Consider the following 21,609-nt stretch of genomic DNA (forward strand, 5'->3'; position numbering starts at 1 on the left):
CCTCACCTCTGCTCAGCTGGGCTCAGGGGGACTGAGGAGCACACCCATTTACATTTGCCCTGCTGTGCTGGCAGGGCAAATGTAGAGGTGAGCTGGGCCTCAGCAGTACTGGGCAGTCATGGAAAACCAGCCATGAAAGGGTGTGCCTGTCCACACCCACAGGGAGCTTTTACCCCCATGTGTCTGGTTTAGATGGACTTGGTTTGTTCCATGTTCCAGCAAGGCCTGAGGTAACACGGAACACTGGTAACCCCTGCTCCTGCCTGTTCAGCATGCCTGTGGGTGCATTCCTTGGCTGTTACCTGTATTGGGGTTATAGTAGTCTCCGTCATTCACAAGCACTTTGTTGAAGTGAACCACGCCGACATCACTGGAGAAGGGCTTCTGTGTGAGCCCAGCAGAAAATGACACCAGGGAGGGCACAGCAGCAGTGGCAGGTCCTGGAATGGGTAACAACACGAGTCAGAACGACATCAGGATGATAACACAGCCTTGTCCCTATGATGCTTTATAATCCTCCGTCTGTTCCTGCACATACTCCACTTGTACTAACACTGCCAATTGCAGGATGCCAGAATTAGCAGAATACATATTCCTGGCCCGGGCCCCAGGTATCTCATCATAAAATTTAATGAGCACCATAAAGTTCCTGCCTTGGCCACAGGTATCTTATGGGTTTTGTTTTCCCTTCTAAGGAAACAGTACACAGCTAGTAAAATGCCGGCAGTGGAAATCCTAGCACCCTTCAATTCAACGATGCTTCTGCCCAAGACCTTTCTCAGGACAGAAGCTGCCTTTCAACATCTCCACTCTCCATCACTATCACAAAGGCCATAGGAATGCTAAAGATTATAGCTCCTGCCAGCTTTCCTTGTCATGTGCACAGCTTAGATCTCCCACTTTCTCTGCCAAAGCCCACTGAAAATGGCTATAAGAATATATAACATTTCTGTATTAATGCAAAAAGAACCTTTTGTCTTTCTCCAGCACTTCTCTTTTGGGGAACTTTTCACTTGACAATTTCTCCTTCTTTTCTCACCAGATTAAACAGACACTTAGGTACTTTATAGTGGATATCCAAATGCTAGATGAATACTGCTATTAGACTGAGTTGGATGAAATATAATTTGGACAATTAAGATGAATTTTTACTTTTAACAGACTGACAATATCAAGTGTTCAGTGCTCAGTCACTTAGTCCCATTCCAAATACCTTCCCTTTAAACATTTTCCTTAAGGCAGTACACACTGCTAGAGTCAATTCTTGCTGCTATGTCTGGGCAAGTAGAGAAACAACAAATGCCCTAGAGTTGTCCACAGCTGCTGTTTTACTCTGCTCCTTCTGCCTTCCTTAAAATTAATGTTTGGCCTCTCCCTCTCAATCAGAGATGCCCATCAGCAACAATGCTAAATTCATCAAATCCTGCATTGAAAGGGACCCACAAGAACCACCTAAGTCCAACTCCTGGCCCTGCACAGGACCCCAACAATCACACCTTGTGCCTGAGAGCATTGTCCAAACCCTTCTTGAATTCTGTCAGGCTTGGTGCTGTGACCACTTCCCTGGGGAAATTGCAGTGCCTGACCAGTGTAAAAACACTTTTCTTTAAATCCAATCTAATTCAGATGATATTGCTTAAAACTGAAGCTTAAAAAGTCACATAACTTCACCTAAAATGTGGATATACAAATGTTCTGCTATTCACTGATTTTCTGAATAACTCAGCCTGGGGGGATGGGGAGGAGAAGGCAAAGGGGAAGACAAGCCTGCAACTTCAGAACTGGCAGATAACTACATTGATTTCCCTCAGGGGCTGGTAACCAGCTGCCTCCCTTATCTTTGGAAATCTTCTTATTCAGCATTTTGTTTCAAGCTCAGAAGATAGACAGAAGCCCTTTTTCATTACTCCTACCTGCCAGCGTGCCTGCAGGTGCAACTGCAAGCTAAGATGAGGTTATTTGAAAGGACCAAAATTAATTGCAGGAAGCCTAGTTACTTAAACAGCTTCTGTAAAGCTCCACCACCTTAACACAATGCTGCTTACACAGAAAGCTGCTCTCAGCTTACCTTGAGACTGAAATTAACTGAAAACACACCTCAAATTGTTGGCTCACTTTCCCCTGCAGTAACACTGCAAAATGGAACAAACCACATGTTGCCTGCCCAGAAACACTGCCAGCTCTGGAGCAGCAACAGCTCTGTTTGGGTTGGTGTCACCTGAATAAAGGAGCGACTCCTTCCCTGGCTCTCCACAGCTTCCTTCAAGATTTTCCTTCACTAATTGCTAGAGTAGTTATTAGAAGTAACTATTTGTTGCTAAGCTGATGAAATTGCTTCAGATCTGCAGCTGAGTTTAGCACACCATATGTATCTAGTCACAGGAGAAATCTTAAACCCGTCTAAATATCCTGTAAATCAGTTCAGGGGGTGATACAAGGTCACATAGTAAAGATGCACTGTGTCTGCACTCTCTTCCCCTCTTCCCACCTTCTAGATGGAGTTGTGCCTGTCTGAAGTTTTCACAATTCCTACCAACACCTCAGCAGTGCTTTTTCAAAAAGCACCACCTTCTCCTACATGTCCCCTCTTGCAAACACTTTTCTTCGTGCAAAGATCAAAGTTCAGCTTCTTGAAGGAAGGTCCAGGCTTGGACACTTACTTTCACTTAACTAGTCAATATTGAGGAAGTATAAACATCAGGAAAAGAAAATTAAAGCATTTTAAAGCTTTGAACCACAGGCACAGCTCTGATGAAGAAACTGCCAGGCAGACAAAAAGTTTCACAAAAGTTTCAACCGCAGGTTTACTCCCCCTTTTGGGGGAGGAAAAAGCTCTTTTGACTTCAGATGCATTAAAGAAGGTTTAACCTGAGATATTACACATGCAGGTAAGCAGGAGCAGGTAAGTCTGTTCTTGGCAATCTGTGCTACTGTAATGCATTCTGAGGAGTCAAAAAAACACAGAAGATGCATGGATGGCCCTTGTTAGGCTACATCTCCTTCCACCCATCTGCTAGCTGTGCTCCTGGTTCCAAGCACAGTTCATGCCTCCCACAGAGCCCAAGGGCCAGAAGGAAAGAAAAGACAAAAAAGATCATGAAGCAAAAACAAAACAGCACACAGCATAGGCATTTGCTATCAAGATGAAAGGAGAAAAAAATAACAATGTGAGGGTGCTGCGGACAACTGCTCAGCAACTGGAATGAGGACTCTTCAAGAACTGACACAGAAGAAAGAATAAATACATAATTCATTTGTCAATAGGCACTTATGAATCCCTTGGACACAGCAGGAGTAAGGAGGATTTGCCAGATTTCCTCTCACATATGGTCAATACTCCTAAATCTAAATGAGGGCAAAGTGTGTAATTTCAGTTAGAGCTTATATGACAAAAATACAAGCAATTTATCACTTCCCTGCCTATTTTTTTTTAAACGCTCCAATTTGACCTTAACATCTCATTTTCAGAAACATTCCTCCTGCCTATGGCTTGGCCATGCAGCACAGCACCACACTGATTTCCATGAAGCTGCTCTGCTAAGTCACAGTGATTCTGATGTGGATGATATCTTGGTGTGTTATGAAGACACACATACTTTCCTGCTGAGTCTGTTAGTAAAACATCTGTCTGCTCTTACAATTCCATCCTTTCACACTGCAGCAAAAGAATATTGCTCCAGCACTTGCCTATTGTTCCTTATACATAGCTAAGGAATCTGAAAAAATAAAAATCAAGAAATGCTCTGGTACTGAAAGATGCAAATCATGCCTCAACATTCAAGAAAAGCAGGATAGTGGGCTGCTTTAGTCCCAGAAGACAGAATTGGAGCATTGGAGCCTTCAACCTGCCCTTCTTCCTGAGCAGTGCTTTTATGTAACAGAAGCTATTCAGAAACAGAAATGAGAGTACTGACAAGGCCATTTTAATAGTACAAGTTTCTTATATTAGGAATTATAGTACAAGAAGGTCTGGTCATCTTTCAAATTTGAATTTGAGTACTACAAAATGTACTGAGTGAAGACTGCCAAAGACATCACAAGCAGTTGTCCAGAGCTAATGAGACAGTAAGGATTCCTTGGTGCCTTATTCACACAGTAAGTTCCTCCTCTGATAAGCCAAAAATTTTCCCTTCCGCAGCTATTAATTTCCACAGCACTGTTAACTGCTGAATTCTGCCCCAGAATGCTCTCTCTTCATCAGACACTGACAACTAGAACCACAGACTCAACTGGACTGGAAAAGACCTCTGAGATCATGGAACCCAACCCATGACTGAACACCACCATATCAACCAGGGCACTGAGTGCCACATCCTGTAATTCCTTAAACACCTCCAGGGACGGTGACTCCACCACCTCCCTGGGCACTCCATTCCAGTGTCTAGTCACCCCTTCTGTGAAGAAGCTCTTCTTCATGTCCAGCCTAACACTCCCCTGGTGCAGCTTAAGGCCATGTCCTCCTGTCCTGTCACTTGTTGGCAGAAGAGGCCGACGCCCAGCTGGCTCCAGCCTCCTTTCAGTGGCTGTAGAGTGATAAGGTCACGCCTGGGCCTCCTTTTCTCCAGGCTAAACACCCCCAGCCCCCTCAGCTGTCCCTCACAGGACCTGTGCTCCAGACCCTTCACCATCTTCACTGCCCTTCTCTGGACACACTCCAGCACCTCAGTGTCCTTCCTGGATTGAGGGGCCCAGAACTGGACACAGCACCTCAGGTGTGGCCTCCCCAGTGCCAAATACTGGGAAGAATCACTTCCCTGGTCCTGCTGGCCACACTATTTGGGATAGAGGCCAGGATGCCATTGGCCTTCTTGGCCCCCTGGGCACACACTGCCTCATGTTCAGCCACTGCTGACCAGCACCCTTGGATCCTTCTCTTCTGGGCAGCTCCCAGCCACTCTGCCCCCAGCCCGCAGCACTGCAGCAGGTTATTGTGGCCAAAGTGCAGCACTGGTACTTGTCAGGTACTTGAGGTCATGTTGAACCTCATCCAATTGTCCTCAGCCCATCAATCCAGCCAGATTAGGGACAGGGGATGTAAATGCTCCAACTCCACAAAAGCCTTAACAGTTTTTGGTATGACCCTTATCTCTCTGTTTTCTGACTATCAGCCATTGAGGTCTGCAAGGTACACTGTGGGGATTTTAAGGACAGATCAGCAGGAATATCTTGTATTTAGAGAGATATTCAGTGGCATGGATCAGGAAAATTAACTCCTTGGTCAAGCCCATCTCCCTCTGGATCCCAGGGTGGTAACTGTTCCACCAACACGTTCCACCAAGCACAGATGGGTGCACTCCTGCCTTGCCCTGACTTTTCAACACTTCTAACATCCACCTACTGTTTCACACAGTTTTAGCATAAACTTATTAAAACACTGCTCTCTATAAATTGCAATGGGAAGAAAACCCCCAGGAAATCCATTTATCACAGAAATCTAGACATCTACATTGGCTTTGCTGGCATCAAGATAAATGAATGTTTCTTTACTTCTTATCCTTTTCCAGAAACCTCATCTATTGCTGCCTGTTCTTACCACCGCAATCCTCAAATGCAAAAAGATTGCTTTAAGGCTATGATGGAATTTTAATTAGCAGGTATAAATATCACAATGAGAGCACAAACTTTTTACAATTCTTTTTTTGTCAGTCCCCAGACCATTCTTCATGAAGTCTATTTGTGATTCTGTTATGGCCATTAAATTAAGTCCTGGGGCAGTAGGTTTTTGAATTCCATAAAGCCCTGATGTTTTACTTCCATCTATTGCCCATATTTCCTCAAACAAATTTAGATGAAATAACTTTTTTTGAAGAGGATATGGAAATACTTTGATCAAGGATACCATTCCCCAGGGTTTGATAATATCTTGAGTATGAGACTGCATTACTGGCAGCACCCAATCAACATATTTATCTAGGCCAACCAGCATGTCCCACATAAATTTTATACCTGTTCATCATATAAATTCCTAAATAAATTGTGATATTAACAATTGAAAAAAAAAAAGCACCCCAGCAAACCAAGAAAACTGCATTCTGAATAATTTTAATCAGTGGCTGTCAGTGGCAGCACTCCTGCTTTCACTAAAGTCACGAACTTGAGCCCTGGTGACTGTAACAAAGAGGAGAACAACCTCATAAAGATGCCAGCAGTTATTCAAGACCTTAGTCTTGGCCTTATTCATGTTTTAATAAAGAAATAATAAAATCATCATTTATTTTCTCATTTAGAAGGCATACAGAAAGGTGCATACTGACATTAGGCTAGAAAATACAAACTCTCTGCATTTAAAAAACACACAGTGAAGTAAGTAGCAAGAACCCAAAATGATTTTTCAAAACCCAACTCCTCTCCTCACCTCCATCTGTTTTCAAAAGATACAGATTATGTTTTAATGCTTAGGTCTAGAAAATATTGATCAGATTTTCCTCAATGCTAAAGTTAAATGCTAAAAATTAACACATTTTTTCTCTCAGCCATGACCTTCCAGGCACTGAAACAAACATTAGGAACCCACGTGAAACATTTCTAGGAAACGACTGCCTTACCTTGTGAATCCGTGGTAGAATGAGGTGGCTTTGGATATCCTACAAAGGAAAAGTAATATGTGTGACTCAGTACACAGCAGAGTACATTGTGAGCAAATATCACTGCAGTGCTCGAGAAAGCATCCCTGGTTGCTGAAGAGCAACCTACCAAAACAGCTATTAAATAGTGTCCCCTATGAAATGCTCAATTATTGTTAAACCGGGGTGGTCATGGCAAAGAGAACCAAGTTATTACTCCAATGTACTAAATCCACTGCAAGAACTATGGAAGGAAAAAAGAAATTGAGTTTCCCTAGTGGCAAAGACTGCTGCAGTAACCAGGGATTTTACATCATCTCTGTTGACCTCATGCTTTGGCATCCTTGGAAAGGCAGCAAAACTGGCACTGAGTGTGTTTCCCCTACTCCTGCAACCAGCTGGAGGCTGCAGAGGCCCATTCACAAATCATCTCTGCTGAAAACCCATTCCCAACAGCAACAGCCTCAGTGGGTGTCCATGAGAGGCCAAAAGGGGGCTGGCAGAGCACAGCAGATCTCAGTGTCAGCTCTCCAGCAAGGCCTGACCCATCCCTTGCACTCAGGAGTGATGCACTACCAGCCTGGTTCTCTCACCTGGTGCTCCAGCGTACCCTTCAGCAATGGGCATGGTGCTCTGGCCGGCCTGGCCATCCGCACTCCTCAGGCGCCCTCTGCCAGACATCAGAACCGTGCCAGGAGGCCCTGCCTCCCCCGTCTCCAGGATGATGCCGGTTGTTCCAGGCAGAAGTGGCACCACTGCTGACCCTGGCAGAGCTGGGCGTGGGGGAGGCCTCAGCTGTGGTGGGAGGAGGGGGATCCTGTGCCGGGGGGGATGCATCCTGGGCCGGGATGGCAGCAGGGAAATGCCAGGCTGGGGCTGCACGGGAGGCCTTGGTGGCAAGGGATGCTGCGGGACTTCTGGTCGCCCTTTGACAGGAGGAAAGAGGAGGAAAAATATAAAATTATTTGCCTAAAATAGAACATAAGCTTGCATGGTTTTGCATGATAAATACTTCAAAATAAAACAGGACTGAGTTGGAGGCCACCTGCTCCCTGAGACCCAAGACTGCACTGGCTAAACGCCGTTCCACTCCTGAAGTACTACAGACTCCACTCCTTACAGCCTGTGTGGCACAGGGAAAGAAATGAAGACAGCCTGGAGACAGGACAAGCAGCAATCAAATAACCTATGAACATTAATTCAAGTGTTACACCAGCTTGGCCTTTCTGCACCAAACAGGCAGAGCATCACACTTATTCCCAGCAGTACCTTCATTCCAGAGCAAGCTCTCCCTGTCCCTCTCTCTCCTCTCACTTCAGTTCTCCCCAGCCCCTCACACCCACTGTGCTTCCTTTCGACTCTCCACTCCCACAACTCTTAGCACAAGGCTGTCCTTCTAGCATGATCATAAAGAAAATTATCCACAGCAAAAAACATCAGTAAATGAACATGAGTTAAGAGGTTTCTCCCCTTACTTTAAAAAGCAACAAGCTTAAATGTCCTAGTGCTTCCATGACTAATATTTTCTGCCAATAAAGGGAGAACTCAAAGATATAATCTACCAGAAAATTCTTTATTGTTTAAATCAAAGAGATACCATTAAAAAACTTTTCCACTGGGGCATCCAACCCATATGACATCAGGGTTGAACAGCACTGACATAGTTCCATTTGTGTATCTGGTCAGGATCTAAGCCCTTTATGGGAATTCTGGTTTATTCATAAAAATGAAGTCCTAGATGCAATGCCCTCCCAAGTGTAAAGCTGAATTACCTTCACACTAAGAACAGAAATTTACAAATGTGTAGATTTTAGCAGATGCAATGACAGCTACAACCCATTAAAAATTTATCTGATACAACTTGTCACATACCAGAGATGCCTGCCAAGGTGCCCGGCAGAGACCACCTCTCTGAGTGATGCTCACAATGAAACACTTCAATTCAGTACAGTCCAAAATTCACCAGTGCCTAGGGCTAACCCATCTGGCTGTGCCAAGCAGCAGATGTGGTGTGAGCCTTCCCCTGGCTCTGCTGTGTGTCTGGGGAGCCCAGGAGAGCCTTAGTCTGCACACCTGGGGAAGAGTTTACAACAAACTTATACAGGTATTGTGTCCAACACATGGCTGGGGTCCAGACAGCATCACTGGCAACCCACGTGCTGTTCTGTGACTATTCCACACCTGCACTTTACCCTTGTGAATTTCATGTCTTGTTTTCAGTCTCATAAAAGCCTTAAAAGCCTACATAAACCTTCAAGAGTACTGGGAGGCTGTCTGAAGCCAAAGTCTCACACCACCTGCATTCATTTGCTAGATATGGCTGCTAGGAAAAAACCTCCCTGATCTCTGCTGGCTGACTTTTAACCACCAAGAGAACTGAAACTCATACAGGCAATGGTCCACAAAGTTGGGCTGAAGCTCACTCAGTAACTCTGTCCACAAGGCAGAGGCCTAAACAGTGAAATGTTTGCTTCATGCAGATTAAAACTATTTTCATAAAAACCTTAAAATTTAAAAAAAATCTTTAAAAAAATTTTAAAACCCCCTGAAAGTATCAAAGCGAATTTTTAACAGAATTATTTGCTTTGTAAGACAACTTCTTCCATAGAGGCATTGATTTAGACCTTCAACGAAAATCTTCAGATTAACCTCATTGAAAAAACAAAGTGACAAGGTACTTTAGCCTGGGATGCATGTACTTGTCATTTCTTGAGTCAATTATGCTAAGCTTCGTTAAGACAATTATTTGGGACAACACTAGGAAAATAACTACATTTCTCTGCTTGCTTTTCTAGACCTTTAAATAACAATCAACTGCTGAAATCCCATATCCTGAGCAAACTGCTTCCTTGCATGCAACATGAACACTGCAATATTCAGAATTGTCCCATCTCCATAACTCTAAATCCAGAATCACTGGCCTAAAGTTCACCTTCAAGTGGAAGCAATCAGATATGTGTGAGTACAGATCTGTTTGAACTTGGCTGAGCAGGCCATGAACACAATCTTCCCATCATCCTCCCATCTATCTGGGAAGGCAAGGACAGAGCTGAGATCATTACAGAGCTAGGAACAGGAACACTGCTCTCAGCAGCAGCAGCCTTGCTGCTCAGCTTGTCACCACTGTTGTGAGGGACAATGTGGTTACCACATCACATACCAGCATCCTCTGGTGCTCTCCTCAGCCCCCAAACACACAGAAATGAAGTGCATAAAGCTAACTAGAGAATAAAGGCATCTGTGACTGCTCTCACAAGAAGCCCAAAAGACGTCGCTTGAATTTTGTTATAGACACCAAGGGGATTTTACAATTCTGTTAGAAAGCAGCATTGTGCACAAGCTCACAGGGAGCCCAGAGGAATTGACTGTATGACTATTCACACTACAGCATTAAAAATTTTATGTTGCATTTTATCCATGCTGTAATGCAGAGCACACATTTGGTTTCTTAGGCCACAACTTCATCAGACAACATTTTGCTGTTGGTTTCAAAGCCCTGGTACACAGACAACTACCACAGGAATTGCAGGTCAGGTCAAATCCCTGTAACCAAAGAAAACTGTACTCCCAGCACGGTATCTGGCTGCAAGACCCCACTTTTGATTCCTGGAAAAGTTCATGGATATCTATATATATCTATATATCTATATATACATACAAAAAGGCAGTACTTTAATAGAGACCACCAACTTTGGCATGGCTTTCAGTGTCATGCCATGTGAAGAGCAATCACATCCACAGAGAGGGACAGAATGCAATGAGAACCACTTAGACTAGCAGACATGGCGCTGGGGGAAGGCACCATCTAATGTGGATGGAAAGCTGCTGGATCATTTTACCTTGGACAGCACATCATGCATGGTTCCCTGAAAGCTTAGTGCCTGATGCCACCACTGCCTTGTGTGCTGCAGTACATTTCACTACCTTCACCAGGCATTACAACAAATTAAACACATTTCTAGTCTTTAGGTTTGTATCTGATACACAGTCATTTGCTAAGCTGGCTTGTTAGTTTGGATTGAGGCATTTGAAACCCCTGAATAAAAACATGGAAGAAAATACAGGCATATTTTTAAGATGAGGGTCATTTGTCTTTGCTGGGCTTACACTGCTTGGTAAGATTTTAAGTTTTACTTCTTGCAACACATCTTTGCCTTACTGCCCTCAACAACTTTATTAGCAACAACTTGTTTCTGTTTCGGCCCCTCTGAAGTCAAATAACATCATTTGAATGCTACAATGTGCTGGCAAATTGTGCACAAGAAACTCTCCACTGATCCAAGTTCAGGTCTTCCTGTCAAATAATGTTGGTATGGCAGACAAGGCTGCAGATCACAAATGTAAAAATAGTTAAAGCCATACCCCAACTCACGTAACAGGGTTCGCAAAAACACTTCCAAAAAAGGCTCTTCTGCCAAAATCTTTCTGCAACTCCTGCCATCAAAACTTACTTAGGCTGCTGTGCCAGACAGTGTTGTTGTAATTGGAAACATTTGGGAACTGCAGTGTGTGCTTCACGAATCCTTCAGAGGCCAGAGGCACCCCAGAGCAACAAGCGATGCTCAGAGTGCCTGCACCCCACAGCCAGCAGCAGCATCCTTCCACAGGCTTTTAACTTCCAGTGGTGGATGGAGGGGTCTGCCCTCAAAAGGTATTATTTTATGGAAACCCAGGTGTGCAGAGGCTTTTTAATGCTTTAATACATTACAACAAATGCAACCCATGATGTCACTTGAACACCTGCTTCAAACAGCTGAAGAAATATTACTACTTGCATGTATCTTGGACCTTTCTCCAATGTTGGTCCCTAGTGCTAGTTAATTTTGGGGAAGACGGGATTACATAGATACACTATGTTCCATTTTAATGGAAACTGGGATGCTTCTGCAAGATCTAGGGATAAAGGTTCTCACCCTGCTGAATTTAAGTCAAAATTACAGCAAAAGTATTATCTGAAATTTACAGTCCTTCTTCACTCCACTTCCTCCCTTAAAGTTAAGAGAAATATTTTTTTTAATTTCACACAAAAGCCTCTCACCTCAGAAGGACTTTTGTGTCAAGTAGTGCTATACATTTGGTTTTAAACAATTAAACAAAAGAAACACACCTATTGCAGGTTTTCAAGTCTCTGCCTTGGGGTGAGAAGGATATTCTTCCCTTCATGAGGCACAACTTGGCCATTCCAGAAAGAACACTCAAGAATCTCGCATCTGATCTCTCCCAGCCACCATCAGCTGCAACAGCGCACAGGCTTTTCCCTCAGCACCTCTCCTAATTTTACCCAGTCACAGAAATTGGCCTCTTATTTATCTCATACGTGCACAGAATTAAAACCAGAAGCATCAACCAACTGAAGAGTGCAGTTTCAAAACAGTCTGCAATTCCTGTGATTTTGCATCATGCTAAGAGAAACGGGAAAACAGGAACTCAGCTTCCTTCTGTAAACTTCAGCTCTCAGGAAAACAACCTGCTGCTGGAATTTGGAGCAAGAGCTGCAGAGGGAATAGAGGGGCATTTGGCAAGGTCTCTAAACCTCCATGGCAAGGCTCACCAGCATGCTGAGGTTGCCATTTCCCAGCGCTCAGAGCCAAAGGGAATGTGCCCCACCTTCTCAGCTGCTCTAATGAAAACTTTAAACAAAGTGCAGGTGGATTTGCACCAACATGCTGGACTATTAACAGAACTGGCTGAGGTGCTAAAACATTGCCAGCTGCAATGTGCCAAGTACTGCCAACGACCTTGTGGGAATGCAAGCTTCTGGGAGAGCTATGAAGCAGAAGTCTTATATTGTCATGCCAAGATATGCCAGAGCTCATTTGTGAAACTTCTAGATCAAAGAGCTGGTGCTGAATTATAAGCATAAACTCATGCTAAGAACACAACTAAGAAGAAATCTTTCTTATCATAAATTTGAATTAATTTGACTTCAGTTTTCTCTACTTGCTTTTCAATTTTCCCCGAGGAATACAGAATAATCTTCAACAACAAAATAAAACAAACAAAAAAAAAATCAAGCCAAATGAATTGGCATAATACAGACAATTATTACAAAAAACTCACTTTAAAATCACTATTCGAAAACACTTCTTTTCCCACTGTCTTTATTCTAGCTCGAAGTAAACATAAAAACATGTAAGACTTTTTTTTTGTTTTTTCTTCTTTTTGGAGGATACTTTTAAAAGCACTCAAAGTACTCTGTGGTGTTCTGCAGCAAAGAGCCAAAATTAGTCACTGTGAAAATAAAGTAGGAATTGTGTAATATTTTTTCCTCCCTCGTTTAGTTCTTTTCTAAGAGTTTCAGAAAGGAAAGCCAGTTAAAAAACAAACAAACAAGCAAAAAGTAAAAAAAAATAAGTAAGAAACTTACTTGTGTCAGGCTGAGATTTCAGCACGCCTTCAATGTCTGCAGTGATTTTGGAAACCTGACTGTGAAACTGTTGGACAGAATTTTTGAGGCCAGAAATATCAGTGGAATGCGATGCTATAGTTCCATTCATTTCACGGATGCAGTTCCATAAGCTGCTCACGTGCTTATTCAAACCCTCTTTTATATTCTGCAAGCTGTCTGAAACAGAGTCCAGCTTGCCACAGACTTTTTCAATATGTGAGACTCTGCTCTCAACATCTGAAACATCCTCCTGGACCCCTTGGGTCTTTTCTTTGCACTTGCTAAGATCATTCAGGACATGGTCATTCAATTGCTCTAGTCTGTCTTTCACTTCTCCACAACAATTCCCACTGGAATGAGCAGTTTGATTCGCAAATGTCCTCTGCATTTGATCAATTCTTCGGAAGACACCTCTTTGTGTTTTTCTGCATGTCGAATTGACACCCAGAAGCTGCTCCCTGCAGCTACTCAGGCCATCTTGAAGGTTTTTCATATCCTTATCAATGGCATTTAGATTGTATCGGAATACACGTACGTCTCTCTGCATTTTCTGGATGTCACGTTGGTTACCCTTAATTAAGCTGAGTTTCTCATTAAGAGAGCTATTTAGAGACTTCAGGACAACAGAATTATTCTCCGTTTTCAAAAGCAACTGATTGTACTTTTCGTTACAATCTTCCAGCTGTTTCTGAAGGTCCTCAGTGCCTCGTGGTGCAGACTGACATTTCTGCCCACAGAGCTGCTCAAGCAACAGCAGCTTGTCCTTCACAAAATTCATCTCTGCTGCAAACTGCTCATTTGCAAATCCAGCATCGCTGGGCAAGATAGGATTAGCAAACATTCCATCTGGGTCCGTGGTGTTGGCAATCTCCAAAATAGTCCCGCCTAGCCTGACCTCCAGCGCCCGCAGCTTTTGGTCAAACAAATCCCTCAGTTCATCCACCTCAGCAGCGATAGCACCACGGAGAGTCTCCTCAACGTAAAAACAGTGCTCTTCAGCATTTCTTTCTGTAATATTCATCCTTGCATCCAGCTCCTCCAGCCTCTCACCCAACACATCTTCTAGATCTGGAGTCGACAATCTAATGATTTCATTATCTATTCTGACATTCAAGATCCTCTGTGCTTCCACAATTCTGTCAATCTTCTTATCTAAATCTTTCATCTGTTGGTCAAAGTAATTTCCCTCACCCTTCTTGCAACAGCTGGAGTTATTTGAAGGAATCTGAGTGCGGAGAGTATCTATTTCTTTCCTCAAGTCATTCTCTTTTCCTCTTATAACATTCATTATCCCTACACAGTTATTTTCACTGTCGTCATACTGCTGCTGAATATCCTCCACTTTATAGTCACAGGAGTTCTTCAGATCTGCCATTTTCTTCTCAAATCCTTCCATTATTTCTTGTCTGAGGGACTCAAATTTTGAGTCTATATAGTCCTGATATATATTGTCACGGGGCATTGTTATTGTAGGTCCTTGTGCTGCCTCTTGCAGTTGTTTCAATTGTCCTTCATATCCTTTTACTTTTCCATTCAGTTCCTCCAGCTCATCATTCCTCATCTTCAAGGCTTCTTTGACCTCAGCCAGCTCAGCTTTTATATCTTCCATTTCAAAATCAATAAAAGGGTCTTTTTGGTCTTTATTGTTGAGGAGGCCTGGCAGCTGAATAGTGTCTGTTTCAGCCCCCACTGCACTGTCAGGCTCCGGGCGGTCGTAAAGGTTGTTCAGCCAAGTGACCAACATCTTGCTGGCATCTTCCTGTACAGTCAGCTTCAGGTTTTCGTTCACACCTGCCACGGAGGACTGGAGCTCAATCACAGACCGTGTAAGTCTAAACAACTCGTCCTCAAGAAACTGCATTCTCTTCTCATATGGTGGAGGCTCCGGTGCTCCTGTTGGCTCTGCATCTGTTTCCCAGAAATAACAAAATGTGGATGTAAGTATTCCCAGTGGTATCTGTTTCATTAAGCTGCAGTTGACTTCACTTTTCTTTAAAATGAAATAATGGTTTAAACTGCCTAATGCTTGTTGTCTTTTCTGTTCTGAGTTTCAGTCATTTATAATTAATATGTTATCAAAACCCGCAGAACTAGAAGTTTCAGCATAGTGACCAATTCCTACCAAGGTACAGTGGCCATAAAGGAACTGGCAACCACCCCTCCTGTTCAGCAACGAATCTAAGCTACAGCACATATAACAGACCAATACAGGTCCATACACATCACCTTAGAACCACTGCTTCTCCTATAACAATGATTTACTCCTGAATTCCCACTGAAAACTTTAGTGGCAGTCATTTATGTGCCTGAAGTGGGTTTGTGCTCCTGTGTTTTACTGACCTGGGATCCAAATACACATCCCATATATGACATGGGGTTCTGCAAGACACTCCAGTTATCACACTTGGTTCACAAATACCTAATTATTTGGCATATATTTAAGTAGGCAATAAAAACATGTATAAAAGTGTAAAATTTACACATTCAAAACTGTTAGATTAAAATAACTTATCCTCATTGTATGAAAATCAGAAAGAAAAGACTTTTAGCTGCAATCTACTTTTTATCTATCAAAAATCAATTAATGAATCTGAATCTTATCATTAGTAGGACCTCATTTACAAAGCTATGTACAAATCTGGATGTTCAGTTTCACACAAAATGTGTAACAACTGCAGAAAATCCAGAACAAAACCCCAGAAAACAAACATTATCAGAGGTCAAGAAAGGATAAACTGCAGGAAAAGTCAAAAGTAGTTTTTAATTTTGTCTGGAGGAGAGGAGAAGGATATAGATCCCCATGTTTTATTATCATCTTTTGGAATTAATATTTTAGGTCAGCTAACAAAATACTTTATAAGCTCATTTTTAAAGCAGGTATATAATCTATGGGACTAGTTTGAAACCATGTATTCAGTCATTCAATACATTCCACCACACAGAAAACACATGTGGAAATCTGACTAAGTGCTATATGTGACACTAATCTCCAATTATGTTGGAAAAAGTAAGTCCTTCAGAAGGAAACATCTGTTTATCATTTTTTCTTAATGGAGAAAAGGCATAATATAGCAGTAATAGCATTCCTTCTTGCCCTTTCAGAAGACAGTATCTCACACAAACAAACATAGTTCATTCTTTAAAATATTTTTTCAGAAGTTGAGGCTTATCCATACTAATTCTCTTACTCCTCAAACAAAACATTGTGAAACTGCTAGGAACTCTTATACCATTAAAATTAGTATCTGTGTTTTCAGGGGTTTTTGTGGTTTTTTTTTTTGGGGGGGGGGGGGTGTTTTAGTAATATTCCTTTTTTTTTACGTGAACATTGGAGAAACCACAAAAAAACCCCTGTAAATTCTTACAAAACCCACAGTCTTTATCCAAAGGTTTTCTGGAACCATGAATAGACAGCTGGCACTTCCAGCCAGGGTTCTACAGCCCATTTCTCTGTTATTCTTCAGGAAATTCTCTGTATCAGGCCTGCTATTGCCTGGCTATTATTTCCCCACTGCACAGAGTCCTTCACATGGCTTTTGTACCTGCAGCAGCTGAGTTCAGTAGAAATCAAAATGATTAGAAGACAAAACAAGAAGACAAACCAAGAAACCAGACAGGACTGTGCATACCAAATTTCAGACAAAAGTTACCTGTGCCTTTCTTCACGGCAGCTCTGGCTGGTGTTGAGGGACGACGAGCAGTGTTTGGCTTTTCTGCAGGTCCTTCCCTGCAGTCCTCCCCTTTGTAGCCAGGACAACATCTCCATTCCAGCTCTGTCACTGTCTTATATGCAACTGTGTACCGAGGTCTGAAACTCGTCCGGTATCTGCCAAAACAGAGAGCATTTTACACAATCCATAACCTAAGCTGCTAGTTAGATTAAAGTTAGAATTAAAACAGGTTTTGGGACCTTTTATAATGAAAATCAAATACTTACAGCTATTATTCATTTTCTGCTTTAAACATCAAATGAACAAATGTTTTTGTCTAGGTTTTAAAGCTACCTCCACTCAACACGGAGCCATGGAATAGGGACTTTCATGTATGAGCAGAGGGATAAAATGTTGTGGCAAATGAAGGTACAACTCATCAGACACCACTGACAGTACCAGTGACCATTAGTGTCTTAGACTACAAATTCAAAATATTTTTCCTCTAACTTTTCATTGGAACCCTCTCCCCAGAGCTCTTCTGAACATCAAAAAATGCTTCTGCCTGCTTTGCCCCATTTGTGTTTCCACAGTCTCCACTTAAACCATTCCTCAGAATCCATATATACAGCACAGTCTGAGCTGGGAGGGATATTCCAGAGAAGGACAAAATGCTAAAAGTGTGAGTCAGACAAGGACATGAAAGAAGGAATCAGATGAAACACTACAACAAACAAAGAAATCAACTCTTTCCTCCATCAGTTAAGCTGAAGAGGGTCTGCCAGACAAACCTATACACACATTATGTACATACAACCTTGAGCTTCCCTGATTAACCACTCAAAAGTTAATAAATGACAAAGTAATTCTGGTTTTGCAACTTTCTTCAACCACAAACTTCTTCCATAGCTTCCCTTGAAACACATCCCATGTGCTCAGCTGCGGTCAGACACGGTGGTATCCCAGCAGAGCATAGGAGAGCCTATGCTATTGGATAAAAACTAAATCAATTCAAGGTACAGCTCATTTCGGACTGAGACATGAGGAAAATTAGTAAAACAGGGATTTGGCACCTGAGCTCTATAAAATGGTATTCTTGGAACACACAGAAACAGTAAGTCATCCCGATTTCCCACGTGAATTCCTTTCTCTCTGTTAAACTAGCCTCATGCTACTAATTTCCCTAAGGCTTTTTCAGATCTTTTGTCCTTCAGATTATTTCAGATCAGAACAGTTTGCAGGCTCATTTAACAGCTGAAGTGTCCCTAAACAGTAATATAAGCAGAATAAATGCAGGACAGCAGCAAAGGAATCTACAGAAGCTCTGTAATAGGTTTCAGCCATAGCCTGGCTGGGCTCACAGGGAGTGTATCCTGGGACAGAGAGAGCACAGGACAGCCATGGTATCACCAAAAGTCACATATTTCACTGAACATGGCATGCTATTAACATCCAAAATTCCTAACTGGTTGAAAAAAAAAAAATCGGTAATCAGCTACCAAATGGAAAGAAGTAAATCTGTAAGATTTACTGTGAAACATTTCCTATTGGAAGTCACAGAGTGAGAGTGAGCTTACTGTTACTCTTCAAAGCTTCTCGGGCCATGCATGCAAAAAGTTGCTGAAATTTTATTCAATTTTATTCAGCATATTTCAGATACACAATCTTAATATAATGTCTCCCATCTGACAGCCATTTGCTGTCCCTTTTTGCCAAGCTGGTTAACAAACTTGCGGTGGTGTGCTTAAAATATTAACTGCTAATTATGAATTTGCTTCTCTTCCAAACGTATCTTTCCCAATTCTGCCACAACATTGACTAATTTCTGCACTTGGGAAATACTCAGTGTTGTTTTGCATTGTTATTTGGTCTATAACTTCTCATTTAAGGGGTAAAAGCTACTTTCACTAGCGACAATCATATTTTTTCCAACTATTTCTGGGCCAAGAGTAGTTTGTACTAATAAGCTTCTCTGGATTCAGTTTTTCTGTGGATCAGCATAGGAAGGCAGGGTCAGTCTGTGCTGTATCTCTGTCTGTGAGCTGCTCATAACTGCAGTGGTTTGCTGTGCCTGTCAGCTTTTCAGACTCTGGCTTGGAGCATGCTAACTCAGGGAGGGCGTCCAATCCTTTTATACCTTCTGAACACCATATATGAAACAGCTGTAGACTTCACTCCAGCTCATCATTTCTTCTACAGTTTTCACTTAAACATCTGCTGAATCCTATTTACAAAGTACAGAAATCCCAATGGTAAAGTGCTTTAAAAATTAAATAGAAGAGTGCAATGTAGAGGGCACCACTGGGGAGAACAATATCCCGGCCACCCAGGAACAACTTCTCTTTCTCCCTTATCTAAAGATCTCCCACATCTTCTGTAGATAATTTGGGTTTGAATCCTTTCCTTCCAGCTAGCTGCCAGAGTCAAGAGAAACAGGATTAGCTAGATACTTTAGTGTTTTGAAGTGGTTTTGAAAGTCATTACAACTTCTCTCACAACCACCACATTACTGAAATGCAAACTCTGAACTTCCAGATCAGTTTTCTCATGCTGGAAATGGTTGTACATAATTCTGTATGATTTCCATAAAACACTTAACTGCTTCTGGCTTTGTGTGTGTTCCTCTTTTTACTTTCAGGGCCAAACCCCTTCCTGAAAAATACAGTATTTTGGTTATTTTCAAATGCCAAATCTCTCTTTTTTCCCAGCAAAGTTTTAAGAATATAGCTGAAACTAATTTTATAAAATGAGTAAGAATTACTTATATGCAAATTTTGCTCTTCTTCACTCAAATTACAGAGTGAGGATTTTCCACCACATTTCTGACAATTTTCTCTTTTAATACCTTCTCTGTAGTCATATTCATCAATACAGACACTTTCAGATGGCTTTAAGAGTCAGACAAATATTAAGAAACAACTAAATACAAAAGAAGAATATAAACAAATAAAAAGAAATCAAACTTAATATTTTTCCAATGTCAAAACTTAAAAACTTTTCTAAACTCCATCTTAAAAACAAAAAACAGGCATGTTTGACATTCTCACTCTTCTTTGTTTTATAGCTTCCTGATTCTAATAGGCATAAAATGCTTAAATACGATTTAATATTTAAAAATTTTGAAAAACAGTCCATGTCTAAAAAAATTCTTTCAAGTTTGAAACAACACAAATCAGAACTGTTTTGTTTTCATATATGGTATATCAAATACAGATTAACCTGAATCCTAAATCACAATTCTTCTAGAGCCAAAATAAGTTAGAATCAGAACATTTCAAAATCTGTACCTAGAACAGATTTCATATTCACACTTGAACTGTGGTAAGAAGACAGCTATACTCATGGATGGCTCAAAAATTCAACTGTGATTTATTGACTAAGAACTTCTTCTCTATACTGCCATTCCAGCAGAATGAATCACACAGCTACTCCCATTTCCTCCAGGAATACTAGACATGTGAGGCTAGGAAACAGGAACTTACACTAGCACTTCTCTAATTTGAATACAGTCATACCAAAATTTCTTAAAAATCACAGTTTCACAGCTACAACTTCTGTACCAATGACATTCTTCAAGCACAACTGCTGTGCAAGTTGCAAGGAACGGCGTCACTGTGACAGCACCGTCCAGCTGCACTGACAAACGACAGCCACCAGCACGCATCCAGCCCCAGGGATTTCCCAATCATACAAATGCTTTTTAAAGGCAGAACTTTGCTCACTCAGTGAATTTCAGTGGAGGAGCTGGAGACTTACAGGATTTTGCTAGGATATAGCACCGAACAAAATTATGTTGTTGGTTACAATTCTAACAAAACAAACCGTAAGTTTCTCTTAGGGACCACATCCCTAATTTGTGATTCTATGCATGTGAAAGACACAAGACTGGGAACTATCACAACATACAAATTAGACATGTCTTCATTTAAATCTGCAGTATTCTGAATCCAATTACTCACTCATAGTCACAGCAAACTTAAAATACACAATCACAAACATACAGAACACACAAAATGTACTCAAGGTAGCCAGCCAGACAAAATGTTCCTTCTCTATAAAGCTGGATAAAGAGACATGGCTGGAATGTAACATCAAGTTCCACATGGTTTATCTGGCAGGTGTGAATGGTGACAGAGTTATCTAGTGAGGCAATTTTGTCAAAAGGGTCCACAAAAGTTTCCTAAGTATCTTAAAAATTGAGGCTCCACTTTTACGCTTTTATATGCTGCAATGGAATTCAAAACCAGTAAAACATCAAATCTTCCTCTGGTTGACTTGGATTTTTGCTATTCAAATAAGTGTTAATACACATAATTACTTTTACAAGTATTCTTTAAAAATAGCAATTTCTTATGTGGCTAGAAGTTGCATATAACACACCAACATTTACTGTGCCTAGTCCTTCCATTCTCCTGTGGACTTCAAGTCCAAGATGACGGTCATAATCTCTTGATGAATTGAGCTAAATACTGAAATAATTATTTTATAAGGCATGAATAAAGGTTAATATCCACTGTCTCTAATCTTTCATTGCAACAGAGAATATAAGAACAGCTGTTTTTTAGGAGTTTTTCCACAACAGGCTTGTAACTACCCACGCCTACTACCTTCACCATGAACTCAACATGCTGATCAAATGAGAAAACACCCCCAGAATGTTAATACAAACCTCCACTTTTATTATCTTAAGTGTTTCACAGCTGAAATGAAGGTGTACAGGGTGACAACAGCACTCAAATATTCCTCTTTGAGACAGCAGTACTTCCATAGGAAAATGCTTAATTAAAAATCCATGTTTGCTGCAAATGCTGGACATTTTCACTGGGGAATGAGCTATGGTATTCTCACGGTGCTAAACCACAGAAGGAAACAGTTAACACTGATATTTGGAATGTCACCTAATAGCGATAAAACAAATCAGAAACATTTGCACAAAATTGGTGGGAAAACATATGGCTCAGCTCTGTAACTGGATATTAACATTCAACCTTTTGGGAAATGCAATGAG

The 21,609-nt window shown here is 41.5% G+C and overlaps 1 protein-coding gene across 1 annotated transcript in view; it reads right to left on the reverse strand.

Moving 5' to 3' along the window:
* EMILIN2 (elastin microfibril interfacer 2) overlaps positions 1-21,609 on the reverse strand; it is a 37,257-nt gene that overhangs the window by 6,567 nt on the left and 9,081 nt on the right. Inside the window, exons 3-7 of the mRNA XM_058811301.1 lie at positions 16,602-16,777; positions 12,931-14,859; positions 7,157-7,489; positions 6,546-6,584; positions 303-440 (exon numbers count right to left, since the gene is read on the reverse strand). Coding sequence (XP_058667284.1) covers positions 303-440; positions 6,546-6,584; positions 7,157-7,489; positions 12,931-14,859; positions 16,602-16,777 — 2,615 coding nt within the window. The remainder of the gene's footprint in view (positions 1-302; positions 441-6,545; positions 6,585-7,156; positions 7,490-12,930; positions 14,860-16,601; positions 16,778-21,609) is intronic.

Source organism: Ammospiza caudacuta, chromosome 1 (genome assembly GCF_027887145.1).
Source record: "Ammospiza caudacuta isolate bAmmCau1 chromosome 1, bAmmCau1.pri, whole genome shotgun sequence".
In the NCBI taxonomy this organism is placed as follows: Eukaryota; Metazoa; Chordata; class Aves; order Passeriformes; family Passerellidae; genus Ammospiza; species Ammospiza caudacuta.